Source organism: Lepus europaeus, chromosome 11, assembly GCF_033115175.1.
Source record: "Lepus europaeus isolate LE1 chromosome 11, mLepTim1.pri, whole genome shotgun sequence".
Classification (NCBI taxonomy): Eukaryota; Metazoa; Chordata; class Mammalia; order Lagomorpha; family Leporidae; genus Lepus; species Lepus europaeus.
This window is the reverse complement of record NC_084837.1, coordinates 20,122,075-20,139,862: the sequence shown is the minus strand read 5'-3', so window position 1 is coordinate 20,139,862 and position 17,788 is coordinate 20,122,075. Positions and strand designations below refer to the sequence as shown.

The following is a 17,788-nucleotide window of genomic DNA, read 5'->3' as shown; positions in this document are numbered from 1 at the left end:
CTGCCCACATGGGGGACCTGGATTGAGCTCTGGGCGCCTGGCATTGGCCTGGCCCAGCACCAACTGGCACAGGCATTTGGGGAGTGATCATGCACACACACACATGCTTACGCACACACCCCTACACATGAACATACGCATACACATAGACTGTTAGGTATGAGACACTGAATTCCTGTTTCTTAGGCTCCGCAGGAGTTCTTAGGGACACGCTGTGCCTGTCGTCTCCACCAGTGTGCAGTCACGGGCTATTCAGACTGTTCACGTTCTTCCTTCTCGTCTCTGCAGAATGAATCAAAGATTTGGTTGAGTTTTTTCAGCTGTTGCTAACTTCAGAGTGCTTTATGCACATCTTTCCCATTTCGTAACACAGAGTATTAAAGACTCATGATTTAACTAAAACAAAACAAAACAAAACAAAAACACAAAAAAACCACAACAGCTTGTTTTCCCTGCAAGCGCACAGTGAGGAGCGGAGTTCGGCTTGGGGCCGTGGAGCCGCTGCCTCGCTTCACGCCGAAGCCGCTGCAGCTTTGCCCACCTCCGCTGTAGCGCCATCGGTGATCAGTGCCAAGGGCAGCACAGGGCAGAGGGCATCTTTGTGTCATCGTGGAAGCAGTTTTGGCCTCCTGGACCTCTTTGGGGGGGGGGGGTCTCAGGGAGCCGCAGAGGCTTGTGGACCACACTCTGAGAAACACCCCCTTAAAGCAGCCCCTTAATTACCTAGCTGAGAGATCTGAACGTAACCTGCACCAACGTCAGAAAAGCGTGAGTGGAGGAACTGAGGCGCCGTCTCTTGAGTTCCTCATCCCTGGTGTGCTGTCAACTTCTTTCATTCAAGCATGGCAGCGCAAACAAGAATTTGTTAAGAAATCCTACATTTCTCATTTGTATTAAAGCAATCTGATTCTGGTCACAGAACATATTGAAGGGCTAATGTTAGGTCATTTTATTATTTTTCAAAGATTGATTTGAAAGGCAGAATCAGAAAGAGAGAGAGAGAGAGTTTGTTCTTCTATCCACTGGATTACTCTCCGAATGACTGCAATAGCAGGGCTGAGCCAGGCCAAAGCCAGGAGTCAGAAACTCTGTTTCCAACAGGGGTGCTGGGGCCTGAGCACTTGGACCATCGTCTGCTGCCTCCCACACACATTAGCAAGGAGCTGGATCAGAAGTGGAGGAGCTGGGACTCCAACCAGGCACACCAACATGGGATGCCAGTGTCACAAGCAATGGCTCTCACTTACCGCGCCACAATGCCAGTCCCCAATGTTAGGTCACTTTAAATAGCAGAATTAAGCAACTCTTAGAAGGCCTTAAAAAGACATTTATTTTAACTCTTCCATCCTTTTAACAAGTTTGTGTGTCCAAAGCTCAGCCCCTAAGTCACTGCACAAAAATCCCGTGGCAGAGGACAGAGAAAGAGGGGTCCTTTGGGCCAGGTCAGAAGCTTGGCGTTAGTCCAGGGGCTTTGGGAAGCTGTTAGAGGATTTTAAGCAGAGGAGAGTTATCTGGTTTGTTTTCCATAAGACACCTCTAGCTACCGTGTGGAGAAGAATCCAGGGGCCACTGTGGAAACGGGAGCCCAGTTTAGACTCTGGGCTAAGGGAACCCAGGTACATAAGAGACAAAAGAGATGCTGGCAACTATAACTATTCTGAGAGAGGACGATGAAAGTGGCGTGTTGGGGATGCAGGTGGGAGGGTGTATGCAGGGCTACTCTGGGGGAGGGGTGAAGGATCACAGGTAATCCTGAGGTTTTGATGCTCAGCTCCAGCCAGCCTGTCACTGAGCAGGATCCGAATCTTGCCTGGGACAGGTCACATTTGAGATGCTTGTGGGACATCCCAGCGGCTGGCCTGGAGCTGGAGAGAGCCGGGCTTTGGGGCTAAGAGATGGGGTCTGATAGGATTACAGGGAGAGAGCAGAGAGAAGGGAAGGCCCCGCTTACCAGCCAGCCCCAGGCGTCTCACTACTTTAATCCTGGGTAGGGATGGTGTAAGTTTTGCTGAATTGTTGGAAACCCTGTGTGTAACAATGTATCGACCATGGGCAGCTTAGCATGAGTGCTTCAGTAAGCTGGGGTAGGGGAGCTCAGAGGAGTGGGCTAAGGAGGAGGGAGGGAGGGAGGGACTAGAGAAGGTTGCCAGGCACTGCTGCTGTTGAGTGACAGAGAAGGGGGGCTCCAGCTGAGGGTTGCTTGCAGCCAAGGGGAAGTGTTGCCTTTTGAAAATGAAAGGCAGAGCGTGATCTCCCATTCATTGGTTCACTACCAAAAACCTGCAACTGCTGGGTGGGGCCAGGAGCCAGGAGCTCAGTCTGGGTCTCCTGAGACCCAATTACCTGAGCCATCCCACCGGCCTCCCAGGTCTGCCTTAGCCGGAAGCTGGAGTCAGGGCCGAGCAGGGGATCAAACCCAAGTAGCCTGAGAGGAGACACAGGTGTCTTCCACGCTGGGTCAGCGCCGCCCCAGGAAGGCATTTGCAACGATGGGAGCCTGGGCCGCAGTGGAGCTGCTCAGACTGGGCCCCCCCGCGTGCAGAGGGAAATGTGCACGGATGTCCAGCAGAGGTGTTTGGAGACCCTTGTTGCACTTTGGCTTTGCTGAAACCTCCATGCAGGTGTCTCTGGTACTCTTTGTGACCGTAGTTTTGAAAGATTTCAATGATAGGTTGAAATGTAAAATGCAGCAAAAACTGGTCTTTAGCCAGAGTTTGGAACTCTGCAGAATGCATTGGAGAGCACTGGAAGAAAAGGAAGATTGAGGAGAGAAGGCACTGCCATGCTGGGGAAGAGGGCACTGTTGGGGTCTCGGATGGGAGCAACAGGCTTTGATCCTGGTCGTAGGAAGGCTGTCAGGACATGAAGTTCAGGTGAGGACGGCGGGGGACGGTGAGGGAGACCCTTGCAGGTGCTTTAGCCTAAACTGGCTTCAGCTGACATCTGGCAAAGCCAAACTTCCCTTATTCTCCTTGGCACAAGGGAACTTCGGAAACGTTGTATGTAATCCATGCATACAGCAGGTATTCAGAACAGTCATAGAAAATATTTGCATGAATTGCAAATGTGTTTTTTGCACCAAAGCAAACACATTTTAATTCCATTTTCCATAAAACCTTTTAAAAAAGATTTTATATTTTTATTTGAAAGGCAGCATTACAGAGAAGAGAGGGAGAGACAGAGAGAGAGAAAGAGAGAGATTTGCTGCTGCTTTCCCAGGAGCTTAGCAGGGATCTGGATCAGAAGTGGAGCAGCCGGGATTCGAACCAGTGCCCTTATGGCACGCTGACCATCACAGGCAGAGGCTTCACCCATTGTGCCATGGCACCGGCCCCTTCCATGAACCTTTAGAAGCACCCTCATGTATAAGCTTTAAAGTACTGAGTGGACTAGAAGTCTCACTGGAGCCAGCACATGAATACGGATGAAATTCATCAACATCCTGGCTTGACAACACGTCGCCTTTAAAACAACCTCGCATCGATCCAGCAGTCTGAAAAGGTACAGGCAGCAAGTGTTCTGCACAGAGCGATTTTTCAGCAACTTAGGAGTTATTTTTCCTTGGCAAAAGCAGTATTAGGATTGTGTCCTAACATATAAGATTTGACTAGCGCTCTGGAAGTTAGATTTAAGTGGAAGTGAACTGATAAACAAATATAACAGGACCAGTCAGATGAGTTACATGAGTTAGAATAATTGATCCTAGCAGCACGGCCGTTCGGAATGGAATTTCATGTTTCCCGGTCAATCTCAGGTACTTCAGTCATCAAGACGTTAATTTAATGAGCTTAGATGAGCTCAGAACGTGGCCCTCCTACAGGAGAGTAACTTGTGCTGACAGGAAGGGGCCGTCGTGCACATTCTAGAAGGTGTGCTTTTAGCTTTGCGCTGGTAGGAGAGCTTGAGGAGCCTCTGCCGCCTTCCACGGAGGTGGACAGCAGTTAGGAGAGCGACTGTGCCATCGCGGGGGTGCCCTGGACCAGGGGGTTGTGAAACGTTGCACATTTCACTCCTACACTTCATTGGAACCCAGGTTCAGGATAGATTTGTCTCAGAGTTTCTCCTATTTGCTTTTCTGTATTTGTTAAGTATTTTTGCAATATGTATTTGTCATATTTTGAATGTTTTGGGGAAAATCTGTTTTGAAGGTTTTATTTATTTATTTTTTTTGAAAAATCTTTTTTTAAAGATTAATCTATTTGAAAGGCAGACACACAGAGGAGAGAGAGATCTTCCATCCACTGGTTCATACCCTAAGTGCTGCAACAGCCAGGGCTGGACCAGGCTGAAGCCAGGATCCAGGAGCTTCCTCTGAGTCTCCCACATGGTTGCAGGAGCCCAAGCACTTGGGCCATCCTCTGCTGCTTTCCCGGGTGCATTAGCAGGGAGCTGGATCAGAAGTGGAGCAGCCAGGACTTGAACCGGCACCCATATGGGATACCAGTGCTGCAGGTGGAGGCTTAAGCTGCTGTGCCACAGTGCTGGCCCCTTGAAAACTCTTTTTTTTTTTTCTCAAAGAATTAGAGCCATCTTCATCAGGAGAGCTCCTGAATTCCACACCCAGCTTTTAAATGAGTCCCGTGTGGGGATGATTTTATACTTAAGACAGATGAACTGTGTGATATGATTTTCCTGTAGCTCTAATTTAGATGTTCTGTTGCATTTTTAACAAGTTATATGTTTTCTTAGCCTGAAATGCATACATTCGGGCAGTATACATCTGTTCAGGTGGATGAGTTGCAGTGAGACCAGTAGTTTAGTTTATTCCCGATGCATTTCCCTAGCACAAGAAATTAAGGGTTGTAAAAAGAAGAGAAAGTAGATGTCTGTTGCCTGTTGGCTTTGGAGATTGTCTATGCATGAGAAATGTATATGTGAGATTTGCAAAATAAATTTAATAATACTGTTCCAGCAAGCAAGCAGACAGCAAGTGAAACAAGATTTTTTTTTTTCATTTCCCTCATGCAAATTACAATGCTTATGTTTCAGATAGAATTTTGAGATTAAAATGCCCTGCAAACTGACTGGAAACTTTTTTTTTTTTTTAGTGTACTTATTTGAGAGGCAGAGACAGATAGAGATAGAGGTAGAGACGAGAGAGACTGAAAGAGAGCACTCACACACTGGATCAGTCGCCAGTGGCACAATGGCAGGGGAGCGGAAGCCAGTCCAGATCTCCCGTGGGGGTGGGCAGGGACCTAGTCACTTGTCAGCACCTGCTACCTCCCCGGATGTGCATTCACAGGAGGCTGGACTCAGAAGCGGAAGCCAGGAATCAAACCCAAGCACTCAGACGTGTGATGTGGGCAACCTAGCCCATGTCTTAACCGCTCCAGAAGAGGCGAAGCTTTTTCCTGCCAAAAGCCGTTTGGATAGTTACAGCACCATTCACAGGCCATACAATATTATCAACTTAAAAACTAGCCTGCTACAGATGTATTGAATTTCGAGTCCTGCCTGCAGTTGCCTTGGCAGGGCCAGCCCAGATGATTTTGCAGGGTTTAAATGGCACAGGGGCCCGCCCTTCCCCACCCCTGCATCCAAGACCCACCCCAGCAGTTGACTTTGGTGGCCTTTTGTGCCTAGCGGCCTTATGCAGTCTGCCCATTGCCATCACCACAATCGAGGTCACTGTTGTTAGGAGAGAACAGTGTTGTCACATTTAGTGAGAAATTACTCACTTACATGTAAATGATTTTGATTTACAAGATCTCTTTGGGGGCCTGGCATTGTGGCTCAGCAGGTTAAGCCACTGTCTGCAACACAGGCATCAGGTAGCTATCAGGGTGCTGCTCTGCTTCCAGTCCAGCCTCCTACTAATGCACCTGGAAGGCAGTGGATAATGGCCCAGGTGCTTGAATCCCTGCCATCCATGTGGGGGAACTGGATGGTATTCCTGGTCCCTGGGTTAAGCCTGGCCCGACACCAACTATGGCGAAAATTTAGGGATGAACCGGCAGATGGAAGATAACACTCACTCTCTCTTTCTCTGTATCTCTGCCTTTCAAATCAATAAAATACATATTTTTTTTAAAAAGAAATCTGCTTGCTCTTTGGCACGTATAACATTTATCCCTAATTCTAGTTGGAGGTCACAACATCATCGCAGAAATGTTTTTGATATTCCATCTTGAGGAGTTCCTTGTTTGTAAACAATTGCTTAACTCTTCCTGCTTCCCAGGAGAGAGCAACACCTGTCTTGTTTGCCTTCATTGAATAGGAACAGCTTTGCTGGAACTCCACTGTGTTCTCTCTGGCAGCATTTAAACCTTCCCAGCAAAAGCAAGCCAGTGGAATCTTATTGGCAATGTGTTAAACTTCCCGCAAAGAGTTCCTTAAACCTCAACCATGAACATGCCAAGAGCAGCCTTTTAAGTCTTTTATTCATCTATAGCCCAGTCTTCCTGTACCCTGCGGGATGGCCCCCGGCGCTCTCTCCTGGGTCTGGGTGGGCCAGTTCTTGCCCTCTGCTCCAGGTCATGGTTGGATTTGCTGGTGAGGAAAATCATTGGCTGGTTTTAAACAAACAGTTTTAACGTTTAAAACCTGAAACCTCGCTTTTTGTTTTGTTTTGTACCCAGAGATGGGGCAGCAGGGTAGGGAGAAGCAGTGTTCAGCATTTCTCCCTGGATCCTGGAGATAAAATCTCCCATGCAGGGGGGAGATCGAAAGTGTTCTTCTGGAATAGAAAATTGAGCGTTTTCCTAATATTCAAACTGTGAGGTGGGCCAGTCAACAGGCCGGGAGCTGTAGTGACGCAGACAAGCAAACGGAGAGAGGCGCCGTGGAGTTACACCTGCCGTCAGCACCGCGGTGTTAGGAAGGTGGATCTCGGGGTGTTGCCTTCCATAGGAGAATAGAGTAGGATGGATGAAGTCAGCGTTGTCTGAAGTGTGAAGGGTGGGACCGTAGCACCCCCCACCCCGTATTTACCCAGGAAAAGGAGCACAGCAGGCATCTTTGGCTACGTGCCGACTGGCGTGGCAGAGGGCGCTGAGTCACCAGAGTGTTTGGCCGACACAGGTGGGCAGATCCACGGAGAGCCCCATCGACTTCGTGGTCACCGACACCATCTCCGGCAGTCAGGGCGCCGAGGAGGCCCAGATCACCCAGAGCACTATCTCCAGGTTCGCCTGCAGGATCGTGTGCGACAGGAACGAACCCTACACCGCACGGATATTTGCGGCCGGGTTCGACTCCTCCAGAAACATATTCCTTGGGGTAAGTACTGTCCCCAAAGTGGCCACTGTTGTTTTACAGATCATTTGCCAGGGGTGAGTATTAAGGCATTGCTTGTTATCTGTTACATTTGCTATGTTAATGGTAAGGTGTATGTTACTTTTTTAAAAGTATGTGTATTAACATTGTGTGCAGCATGCTTGTGGTAGGGTTTTGGATTTTTCTTTTCCTTTTTGTTTTAAGCCTCTAAGATTTGGGGTCACTTACTAACACAGAAACAGATAACTGACAAGTGTACGTTGCTAGAAACCAGGCACTGTGCTAGGTACAGGAAATACAACAAAGAACAAGGTAGGTTCTGTATCTGCGGGTGATTCAAGAGGTTTATTTCAGAGAAAAGCGTAGATGGCCAAATCTAAGCCAGTGGGGCAGGGCTCAAAGGAGAACATTAGTTCCTCCTTCACTCATTCATTCATTCAGCAGTGTTTTGTGGCCCTCGGCTGTGTTCCACGCTGGCTGTTAGACACGTGATACCACAGAGGACAAAAGACATTGAGAACCTCTGCCCGCATATAAATCACCCCAAAAGTTCCATTGACTATTAGCTTTACTCTGATTCCCTTTGGAGTCAGGGTATCTCTGCAGGGGACAACACACTAACATGGCTTCCCCGGGCACTGGCCCGCGTCGTCCGAGGGAAGGCCAGGTGCAGGCTTGCTCGCTGCAGGGCCTCTGGGACACCAGGGACTCAGGTCTCCGTGCTCTGCTCTCTGTCCTCTCAGTGCGCCCGCTTCCTGGAGGAGGTGTCCCGGGCACCCCAGCATCCCCTTGCAACAGGATAACGCACAGCCTACAGAGCAGCTGCAGAGCTGCTGTTTCCTCCTTGGCTCTTGGAGCCAAGGGGCCTCTCCTGCATGAGGGAGGAGCCGCCTCTGAGTCGTCTTTGGTGTCTGGTCAGCCAGGACCCAGTCACCTGCCCCCCGAAGCCGGGCGCTGGGAAGGGACTGGGCGTGGCAGTCAGCCTGGGCGCGTGGGCCACGTCTGGGCTCTGTCACCACCAGAGAAGGGTGAGGGCACCCCTCCCATGAGAACCTCACGCCAACGTGTGGACGCGCTGGGCTTCACGGCTGCTGGAAGCTTGTGCCTTTGGCGCAGAGGCCTGGCTCGATGACCGCCCTGCCGTCTGGGGCTCAACATTGAGGGCATACGGAGCGTTTCTGGGTAACAGGCACAGAGCACTGTGCAAGCGCGGGGTTCCCAGGCTCAGCACAGGGCGGGGCTGGGTAGGGAGCAAGGGCGGGGGGCAGCTCTGGAAGTCTGCAGGTGCACACCGGGCGTGTCCTGGGCGGCTGCACGGTCTTTCCCCGTGATTATTAGCTCCCTGCCCCTGCTCAGTCTTGCAAGGAGACTGCTGAGTGCCCAGGCTCTGGCCGCCGTCTCGTGGCCGTGACGTCACTGCTCTGCTCTGTGACCACTCTGCAGGAAAAGGCCGCGAAGTGGAAGAACCCCGACGGCCAGATGGATGGGCTCACCACCAACGGCGTGCTGGTGATGCATCCGCGGGGCGGCTTCACCGAGGAGTCGCAGCCCGGGGCCTGGCGCGAGATCTCCGTCTGTGGGGACGTGTACACCTTGCGGGAAACCAGGTCGGCCCAGCAGCGGGGCAAGCTGGTGAGTGGCCTCCACCCAGGGAGCCGGCGCCGTGCCGCACCCTACCTGGGGGGACTGTGGTCTCTCCCGGAGCAGGGCAGAATCCCACAGCCCCTGGAGGAGGAGGACGACCTGGCCATCGGGATTAAGCTTTTCCGGTAGGGCAAGCAAATTACCTTTCCCTCCTCACCAGCTTAAGAACGGAGTCTTTCCTTAGATTCCTCACCAGAGTTCTGCTTTGGTTCGCTTGATTTGGTGTAAGACCTCACAGATTTGGGAAAAAATCCTGAGTCTTCCAACACTAATTAGTCACACTTATGAATGAAAATATGATCCACTAGACAATGGACTGCCCCCCCCAACATGATAGTAAGCATTAACGTGGAACTTTGTGTCTTGCTCTCCAGAGCCATGGTTCTGACGTCTTAACTTGAAAGGACTTCTAAACTCCATGTGACTGTTTTCTTGAAAATATCACACTTACCACCATGTCCTAAAGTGGTGTATATTTTTTAATCTTCTTCTATGGAGACCAATTCTAGTACCTTCTATGGGAAACTTTGGGTTTCTGGTCTTGCCAGAGCCATAGGGCACAGCCACCAAAGAAAGCTAAACTCTCCCCTCCTTTACTTTTCACTGATTTTTAGGAAGAAGCTAGGAAAGAGGGCCTTCTCGGGCCCTCCCACAGGAAAATGTAGGGGACAGTGGCTGCGTGCGTCCCCGGGGGAAAGCTGGAAACACAGCAGAGGGCAGGCAGCTCTGCCCGCCCGCCTTGCCGCTCTCTCCTGGACGTCTGTCCTTAGACAGTCTGGCTTTGGGGGCCATCGTCCACCACGTCCCCGCCGTGGGCCCAGCTTCTGCATCGCACAGTTAAGCCTGGTCTTGCAGCATCTCGGCTGAACCAGTTCAGGAGGCTTTTCTCAGGCCAAGCAAATTCCAGAAATTTCGCTGGAACGTTTTTCAAAGAATTATAAACGGGAAAAGGAATGTGAACGCAGATCTTTTTTTTTTTTTTTCTTTTCCCAAGTAACTTTTTGTTTCTGAGCATCGGATAGCTGTGCACAAAACTGACCTCGACTGGCCGCCCTGGTCCCTGATCGTTGGACCAGAGAGGAGCGTGCAAGCCTGTGGCTGCGGGAGCCGTGCTGTGCCCTGGTTCCAGGCCTGTGTGCGTGTGTGCAGTGGCCCTCCGAGGGAAGTGGTGTCGTCCCTGTTAGGGATGGGGACGGTGTGGCATGGGGGACTTCACGCCCGTGAGCCTGGGCTCCCTGCCACTCGGAGCCACGTCCTGGGACCCACGCCCTGGGGTAGGAGACAGCGCAGCCTCGGCCCGCGAGGTGAGAGCAGGAGCGCTCGGCTCTGGGCCGCGTGCTGTGCTCACCTAGGCAGCTGGGTGAGCCCGGCGGAGGAGAGGCAGTGCCAGAATGTCGTGGGCTCCACACACGGGCTAGTTTTGAATTATAGCCCCTTGAAGTGATGCTTAGATCCGGGGAAACCTGTGCTGACCCGCGACCCTGGCCGCGGGGGCCCTTTGGGGAGCGAGCCAGCAGATGGAAGATGGATTTCTCTCTCTCTGTCTTTCTCTCCTCTAACTTGGCCTTTCAAATACAAAAGTATGAAAAATAAAAATTTAGGGAGATTTGTAAAGTTCATCGAGAACAGCCCCCGTGTCCACTGGGCGTGTAAAGCTGGGTCAGCCGTGCGCGGGGCCCGAGGGGAACCCGAGGCACGCCCGGGGCCGGTTCTCCGTGCAGTGGGTTGCCTCCTCCCCGTCTGTGCTCCCAGGGAGGGGGCGGGCAGGCTGGCCCCGTGTGCCCGGGGCCGGGCGGGGCGTTGCCCTGACCGCGCCCCCTCCGTGCAGGTGGAGAACGAGAGCAACGTGCTGCAGGACGGCTCGCTCATCGACCTGTGCGGGGCCACGCTGCTCTGGAGGACGGCCGACGGCCTCTTCCACACGCCCACGCAGAAGCACATCGAGGCGCTGCGCCAGGAGATCAACGCCGCGCGGCCGCAGTGCCCCGTGGGGCTCAACACGCTCGCCTTCCCCAGCATCAGCCGCAAGGAGGTGGTGGAGGAGAAGCAGCCCTGGGCCTACCTGAGCTGCGGCCACGTGCACGGCTACCACGACTGGGGCCACCGCAGCGACGCGGAGGCCAACGAGCGCGAGTGCCCCATGTGCAGGACTGTGGGCCCCTACGTGCCCCTGTGGCTCGGCTGCGAGGCGGGCTTCTACGTGGACGCGGGGCCGCCCACGCACGCCTTCACGCCCTGCGGACACGTGTGCTCCGAGAAGTCGGCCAAGTACTGGTCCCAGATCCCGCTGCCCCACGGCACGCACGCCTTTCACGCCGCCTGCCCGTTCTGCGCCACGCAGCTGGTCGGGGAGCAGAACTGCATCAAACTCATCTTCCAGGGCCCGATCGACTAGCGCCCGCGCCCGCGCCCCTCGACTTCTGTTAACAAGTTACTGTGAAGATCCCGCCCCTGGCCCTCAAGTGGACCTTTTCCTAAGGCTGTGGATGAGAGGAGGGCGCGGGCGGGGCAGGGACCGGGCAGGGGTCCCAGCCCCCGCGGGCTCTGCCTGGATCCAAGCATAACATCTTTCTTAAGAACTGCATTGCCGATGCCACGCTTTGGTTTGTAACCTTGGGCTTTTTTTAAACCAAGTGTTTTTGTTGTTGTTGTTTCTTCCTTTTTAAACTTGGACAAGTCCTGTTTTACACCTGTAGAAGACATGCATTGGCCGGTTATTGGCGCTCAGTGGGCACCCGAGGGGGCCGCCCCTGGGCAGCCTCTATGGTGGTGGGAACCCCACCGGAGGCCGAAGGGGGCTCCCTCTGTGTGGGGGGGAGCAGAGGGCCTTAGGCACAAGTCGGGGGAGGGTCCCAGAATCTGGGGCTTCTCTTCTGACTTATTTTTCTTAATTTTGGGGGAGACAATATTCACCTAATTTTGCTTTTACTTCAGTGGAATTTATATACTCATTCATCAAATAACTTGGCATTTCAAAGAATTTCCCGCAAGTTTTCCGTCAGCTTTTTGTTACTCGTGCGCATCGTTCTTGGTCCATGATACCCATCTCGCTTAGCCAGAACGGTTTGGTGGACTAAACCGCAGCAGTTCTCGAAGCTTCCATAACAGAGGGTGCTTCCTACAGCAGGAGGCGTGGCCTCTGCACTGTGATACCAACCTCCTTTGCTTGCTGAACTGTGTAAGATACAAGAGTGGTTAAAAATAAGCTGCTGCTTTTTGAAGCCACTTGTTGGATCATAAGAAAGCCAAGAATCCCTGAGCCTCAAAGCAACAAATCAGAGCGAAAATCATTTCTATTCACTTAGTTCCCACCATCTGTCACCTTCCCCTGCTGCCTAAGGAGCTCTGGAAGTTTTGAAAATGTTTGCAAATCAGACTAAATTTATATGTGATCATTAGATACACACACACACCAAGTGGTACATCTGCAGAGGTAATTTGAAATTCTTGATTTTGGGAGAGTGAGCGAGTGTTTACTGAAGAATAATTAAACCAGAATTTCACGTGCACCGGCATCCCTCTCCGTTAGCTTCGTTCGTTTTGATTAATAATTCTTGGATGCTCATTTCTCTGTTCTCGGTACCACCAGCATCACCACACCCAGACAGTAGAGATCCTTGAAGACGTGGACTGCTAGGGGCTGGCTGAGATAAAATAGGTCCCTGCCACCTGGGGCTAGTCTCTATTTAAGCTAACATCCTCTTACACTGACCACTGCAGAGTTGAGCTACCTTTTTTAATGTTTGTATATAGACATATGTAATTTATATGACTCTAATATACTGTTATATCCTTACTTGAATTGGTTCTTCCACATTTTGCCTACTGGCAAATATTTTGCCTCTGTTCAGTCATTCTGATCTATTGACTGCCCTTTTCCTTAAAAGTGATGACAGATTCCTCGTGACCGCTGCTGCTTAATTGGACTTCATATTTTCAAAGTTCAGCCTCTCCGTTTTAAAAAATAGCTTTATTTACAATGGAGAGCATTGTGTAGGATGAGGCGTTTTTGGCTTTGGGTTTTGTTTTTGTCCTTTTTTTTTTTTTTTAACAATGCAAAAATCCAACAACAGTCCTCTTCCTGGTGGCTTCCTCTGCTCTGTGCAGCCTCCACTTCCTGTGCCCAGAAAATGAGAGGCGGAAACATGGAATAACCTAGAATAATACAGTGAATGCCTTCTGACGTAGCCAGAGTCGCCTGTGATTCACTTTGCCCGAGACAGAGTGTCTGTTTAGCCTGTGATTCTTTGGGCTCCAAAGGATAATAAAGGAGGCAGCTTGTTCCCTTTGCTTGTGGCTAGGAGCTGATTGGAGGATTCTTGACACCCTAAAAATCATCTTGTAAGATAAATGGCCTCACATCAAGAAAAGCCAGATTTTTACCTACCAAAAAAAAAAAAAAAAAAAAGAATATTTTTTTCCAGAAAGTTATGCTCCAATGTCATGATTTACCATTGCAGGGGCCATGTCTAGTAGTTGGGCCTGAGACATGCACCCCAAAATAAAGTGATCTTTCCGCTTGAAAAGTCTCTGACTTTCATAAGCGCAGAGAGTTTAAGTGTAAGTTGAACTCTGGGTAATGACTCTCAAGCGGTGACAGCAAAGCCACCCTCTGTGGGATCCACATCTCTCCCGTTGGGTCCCAGGTGAGGCCTCCTCTCCCCCTGCCCAGGGGACCACAGAGAGGTGCCTGGTCTGCCCCAAGGAAACCATGCTCAGCGTGGCCCCCTTCAATGTGGTTCCCTTAAAATGTGGACGAAGGAGATTTTGTTTTTCAGGGTTGAAACACCTCTGTGTGTGGGAATGAAGAACTCTAGCTCAGCAGAGTGGAATAATACAGTTCAGAAAAGGCCACTTTTGTGTCGCAGTGTTGCTTGCTGTCACGTTACAAGGCAGGTCTCAGGCCCCTTGTGGACACGGAAGGAAATTGCTGCCCACTTATCCTGGCTAAGATGCCTTTGTGAGTAAGTTTCCGGGAGAGAATCCCAAGTGATGTATTCCCATAGGTGATGTTCTTTTTTTTTTTTTCTTCAGTTGTTTATGTCAATTTACTACAAAAACAAAGCAAACAAAAAAAAAACCACAATGATTCAGAGTTAACTGGTTATAACTCTGAGTATTTTTCTAATCCAAAATTTTTTTATTATTACTAATCGGTGCTGTCGGGTCATGTATGCTGTAACTCTCAACATTTCTCTTATTTGGCTAAACTGTTTGCAAAAAGGGCTACAGTTCACACTGCAGAATAAGTACTTAGCTTTCTGGGTTCCCCCTCAACTGTGGCCCAAAAGAATTGAAATCTTTTAATATAAATAGAAAGCATATTTATCATTCCTCGATAGTTAATTATAGAGTTTGGTACCTCTGTGCCTCAGGGAAGCCTCGTGGTATGACTGGTTATAGAATTTCAGGGTTAGGGTTTAAAGAAAGGAGAAAGCCATTGGAAAAACGATGGGCTCCATTCAGGAGACTAATGAATCCGGATGCAGAAATATGCCAGGGCCTGGCGTAAACATGATTGTAGTAGAATTTATTTTCCAGTACCAGTAGGGCAATCATTCTTCTAAGTTATTACTTGTACCGTAGTTGGAAAGGTGAGGGCAACTCTTGTCTTCATAAAGCTCCAATGCCTTTTACTTTTGCATACATAGAAAAACTCAAACCTCTGTTCTTGGGGAGCTTGGTGGTGGTGTTTGGGCACTTTTGAGAGTGTAAGGAGAACATTTTTTTTTTTTTTACTTATGTGTAATCGAGGTTTGGAGTTGTGACCCCAGTTCTGTGTGGTTCTGCTCACTTTGTTTTCTCTTTTGAAGCCATTCTCTCTCTGAGAGTGTGTGGCCACACCATCGCCAGTGCTGGGTAAGACAGGAGGGCTACGTGCAGTCTCGCCCCACAGCAGTGGAATCTCTGAGAGACAAACCACGGGACCTTTAAGCCACATCCTGTCCTGTTCCCGTGGCTGTGCCGCCTCTGCCGGCTCCGAGCGTGCAGCTCTTCCGGTGCTGGAAATAAAGCACAGCTCTGTGACCATTTCTCTGTGCCCCGGAGTCCCAGGGAACAGCATCAGGAACTTTTGAAAAGAATGTAAACAGGATTGAAGCAGTGACACACAAGGCGGCTCAGTATTTTCCTTTTAGTGAGACGTACATCCTCACAGATACGTTTTTACCCTCATGAAGAATCCCTAGAGAAAGATGGGGAAGAACTATTTTTCCAGGTCTACTTCGTTGTTTCTAAACATGTTTCTAAACAAAACTGAACAAAAGGGAAGTCACTTCTTCCCAGCTGAGATGACAGATTGCTTCTCTGTATTAAACAGTCCGGACATTAAGGGGGTGGTCATATTTACCACGTATAGTGTTATGAGCAGTTAAATTTTATGGATATATTTGTAAAATCGTTCTTTTATATTTCATGTCAAATTGAAAAGTTTTTATTTCTTCACTATTGTACCTGTGGAAATACAAGCCATTTTACAGGAAAAATCTTCAGAAACTATTAAATGGATCTCCGTACATGTGTGAGTCCTTGTCTTTGGGGTCTGTGGTTGTCACTGGGTTCCTCAGGTCATTGAATAGAAAGCTGACACAGAAGGAGTTTGGCATTTCTAGAACTTGGCAAGTTCGTCCCAGTTGAGTGAGTTACTCATTATTTGTATCCTGCACAATACATGTTTAAATCCGGAACCTGAAAATTCTCCACTTTTGTTTTATTGAAGAACCTCCTTTGGTGTGTGTATTACTATTTCTGTGAGTACACCTGTCACACGTATTTAACATCCAGCAGAACATAACCTGGCTTGTAGAATTAATGGACTTCCTTCATGATTGCTGTAGTCACGTTGCTACTTTTGTGGCAACCTTCATTCATTCTGGCAACAGAGATAATGTATGAGCCTTCAAGCCTTAAAATAGTGTATCTGTCATAAGGAAATATATGTATTTATGACACTTTTCTCATTGCATTGACACTCATAGAGTCTTAAGTGTTTCACTTCCAAAAAAAGAAAATGCTCATTTATATAGGTTTTCATTTAAAGGAATAAATGTTTCATACTTCATCAAATCTAAGATGTCACAGATTTTAAGATGCATTATTCTAAAAACCACAGCCAGTTATGATCTTAAGATATGTCCCATTTGGCAAGGGTGATGGGACTGCTTAGTGAGGAGGAAAAACAGCAGGGTCGAAGGGATATCCACCAGGCAAAGCATGTGCCAGTCCCACCTCACACATAGAAAAATTAACTCAAGATAGATCAAAGAGATGCAATTGCAAAACTCCTGAAAGAAAACATAGATTCAACCCTTGCAGCCTTGGATGACCCCAAAATTTCTCAAATACAATGTGAAAAAAATGCCAGAAGCGGGGACAGGTAGTTCTTGGGTCGCCTGCATCGAGTCTCAGAGTGCTGAGTCAAGTCCGACCTCCTGGGATTCCAGCCGTGCACTCTGGAAGGCAGCAAGTGATGGGTCAAGAGCTCGGGGCCCTGCCGTCCCCATAGGAGACCCAGATGGGCTTCTGTGACCCAGCAGCCCTCGCTGGTGCAGGTGGAAGTTCTCTGTTCTGTCTCTCTTTCAAGTAAAATAAAAATATTTTTTTAAAAACCGTAAGCAACAATAAAATGACAAGTTGAACTTCAAGTTAAAAAGGACATTGTCAAAAGAATAAAAAGCTATGAAATAGAAAATATTTGGTGATCACAAATCTAACTTAGGACTTGCATCCACAGGTGTGTATATATTGTGTATATGTATGCACACATATATATACATACATACATAGAATGCTTACAACTACCAATAAAAACCATGTTTTTAAAAAAATGGGCAAAAATTTCACTAGATATCTTTCAAATAAGATATGCAGCTGGCCAATATGCACATTAAAAACATGTTCAGTAACTTAGCCAGCAGGAAAATGCAAGTTAAAGCCACACAATAACACTTTCTACTCACTTGGATGGCCGAAGCCAATAAGACTAACAAATGTTGACAGAGATATTGAATACTGGAGATTATTTTATCGGACAAAGAGTTTGGCAGAAAACACAATTACTGTGTGATCCAGTAATTCAACTTCTAGGTATATACCCAAGAGAATTGAAGAAATGTTCATTGAAAACACATACATGACTATTTGTAGCAACATTATTCATAATAGCCAAAAAGTGTTAACAACCCAAAAATGTCCAACTGAGCAAAATCATGGCTTATGAATGTTCTTCAGAAAGTTATGGGAAATAGAATTAAAAATGTTGATTTTGATGCAAAGAAAATTGAGAAGCCATGCATATGAGAGATCTTCAAAAAGTTCACAAAAATGCATGTGAGAAACTGCATGGGTTTCAATTTTTTTTGGCACCAGAATAAACATACCCTTTAATCCCATTGTTCCTTGAACATTTTAAAGTATCTTTGTATCCATACAGTGTAGTAGTATTCAGCCATACAAATTAATAGAGATACCGGTACACAGTTCAAACACAAAAGAGCCTCCAATGCATAATATGTGAAAAGCCAGACATGAAAGTCCCCATACTGTATGTCAGAAATAAGCAAATCCATGAGAGAAAGTAGGCTGGTGGTTGTCAGAGGTTAAGGAAAGAGAAGAATAAGGAGTGATTACTAATAGTTGCAGGGTTTCTCTGGGCGAGAGAGTGACGCTTGTACAACTATGTGAATATACTAAAAACCAGTGCACTTCAGAGTGACTCATAGTATGTGAGTTGTTTCTCAGGAAAGCTATTTTTAACAAGATACATCCTAAATTTAGAGATGTTAGGTTGTGAAGAATTTGCATCTTAGAATTGAAATACCATAATCGTTGCTTGGTTGTTCGCGTGGGAATATTTGGGATCCCCCCGTGTTTGCCGGGGGGTTCTGCAGAGTCTGGACGCATGGTCTTTTCCTTCCTGACGCACTGC

General features: G+C 48.5%; 1 protein-coding gene across 2 annotated transcripts in view; it reads left to right on the top strand.

Annotated features, from left to right (window-relative positions):
* PELI2 (pellino E3 ubiquitin protein ligase family member 2) overlaps nucleotides 1–15,377 on the top strand; it is a 136,292-nt gene extending 120,915 nt beyond the window's left edge. For both annotated transcript variants that reach the window (XM_062205065.1, XM_062205064.1), the window contains 3 exons: nucleotides 7,024–7,221; nucleotides 8,662–8,850; nucleotides 10,691–15,377. In XM_062205065.1, coding sequence (XP_062061049.1) covers nucleotides 7,024–7,221; nucleotides 8,662–8,850; nucleotides 10,691–11,257 — 954 coding nt within the window. In that variant the 3' untranslated portion in view covers nucleotides 11,258–15,377. The remainder of the gene's footprint in view (nucleotides 1–7,023; nucleotides 7,222–8,661; nucleotides 8,851–10,690) is intronic.
* The last annotated feature ends 2,411 nt before the right edge of the window (nucleotides 15,378–17,788 follow it).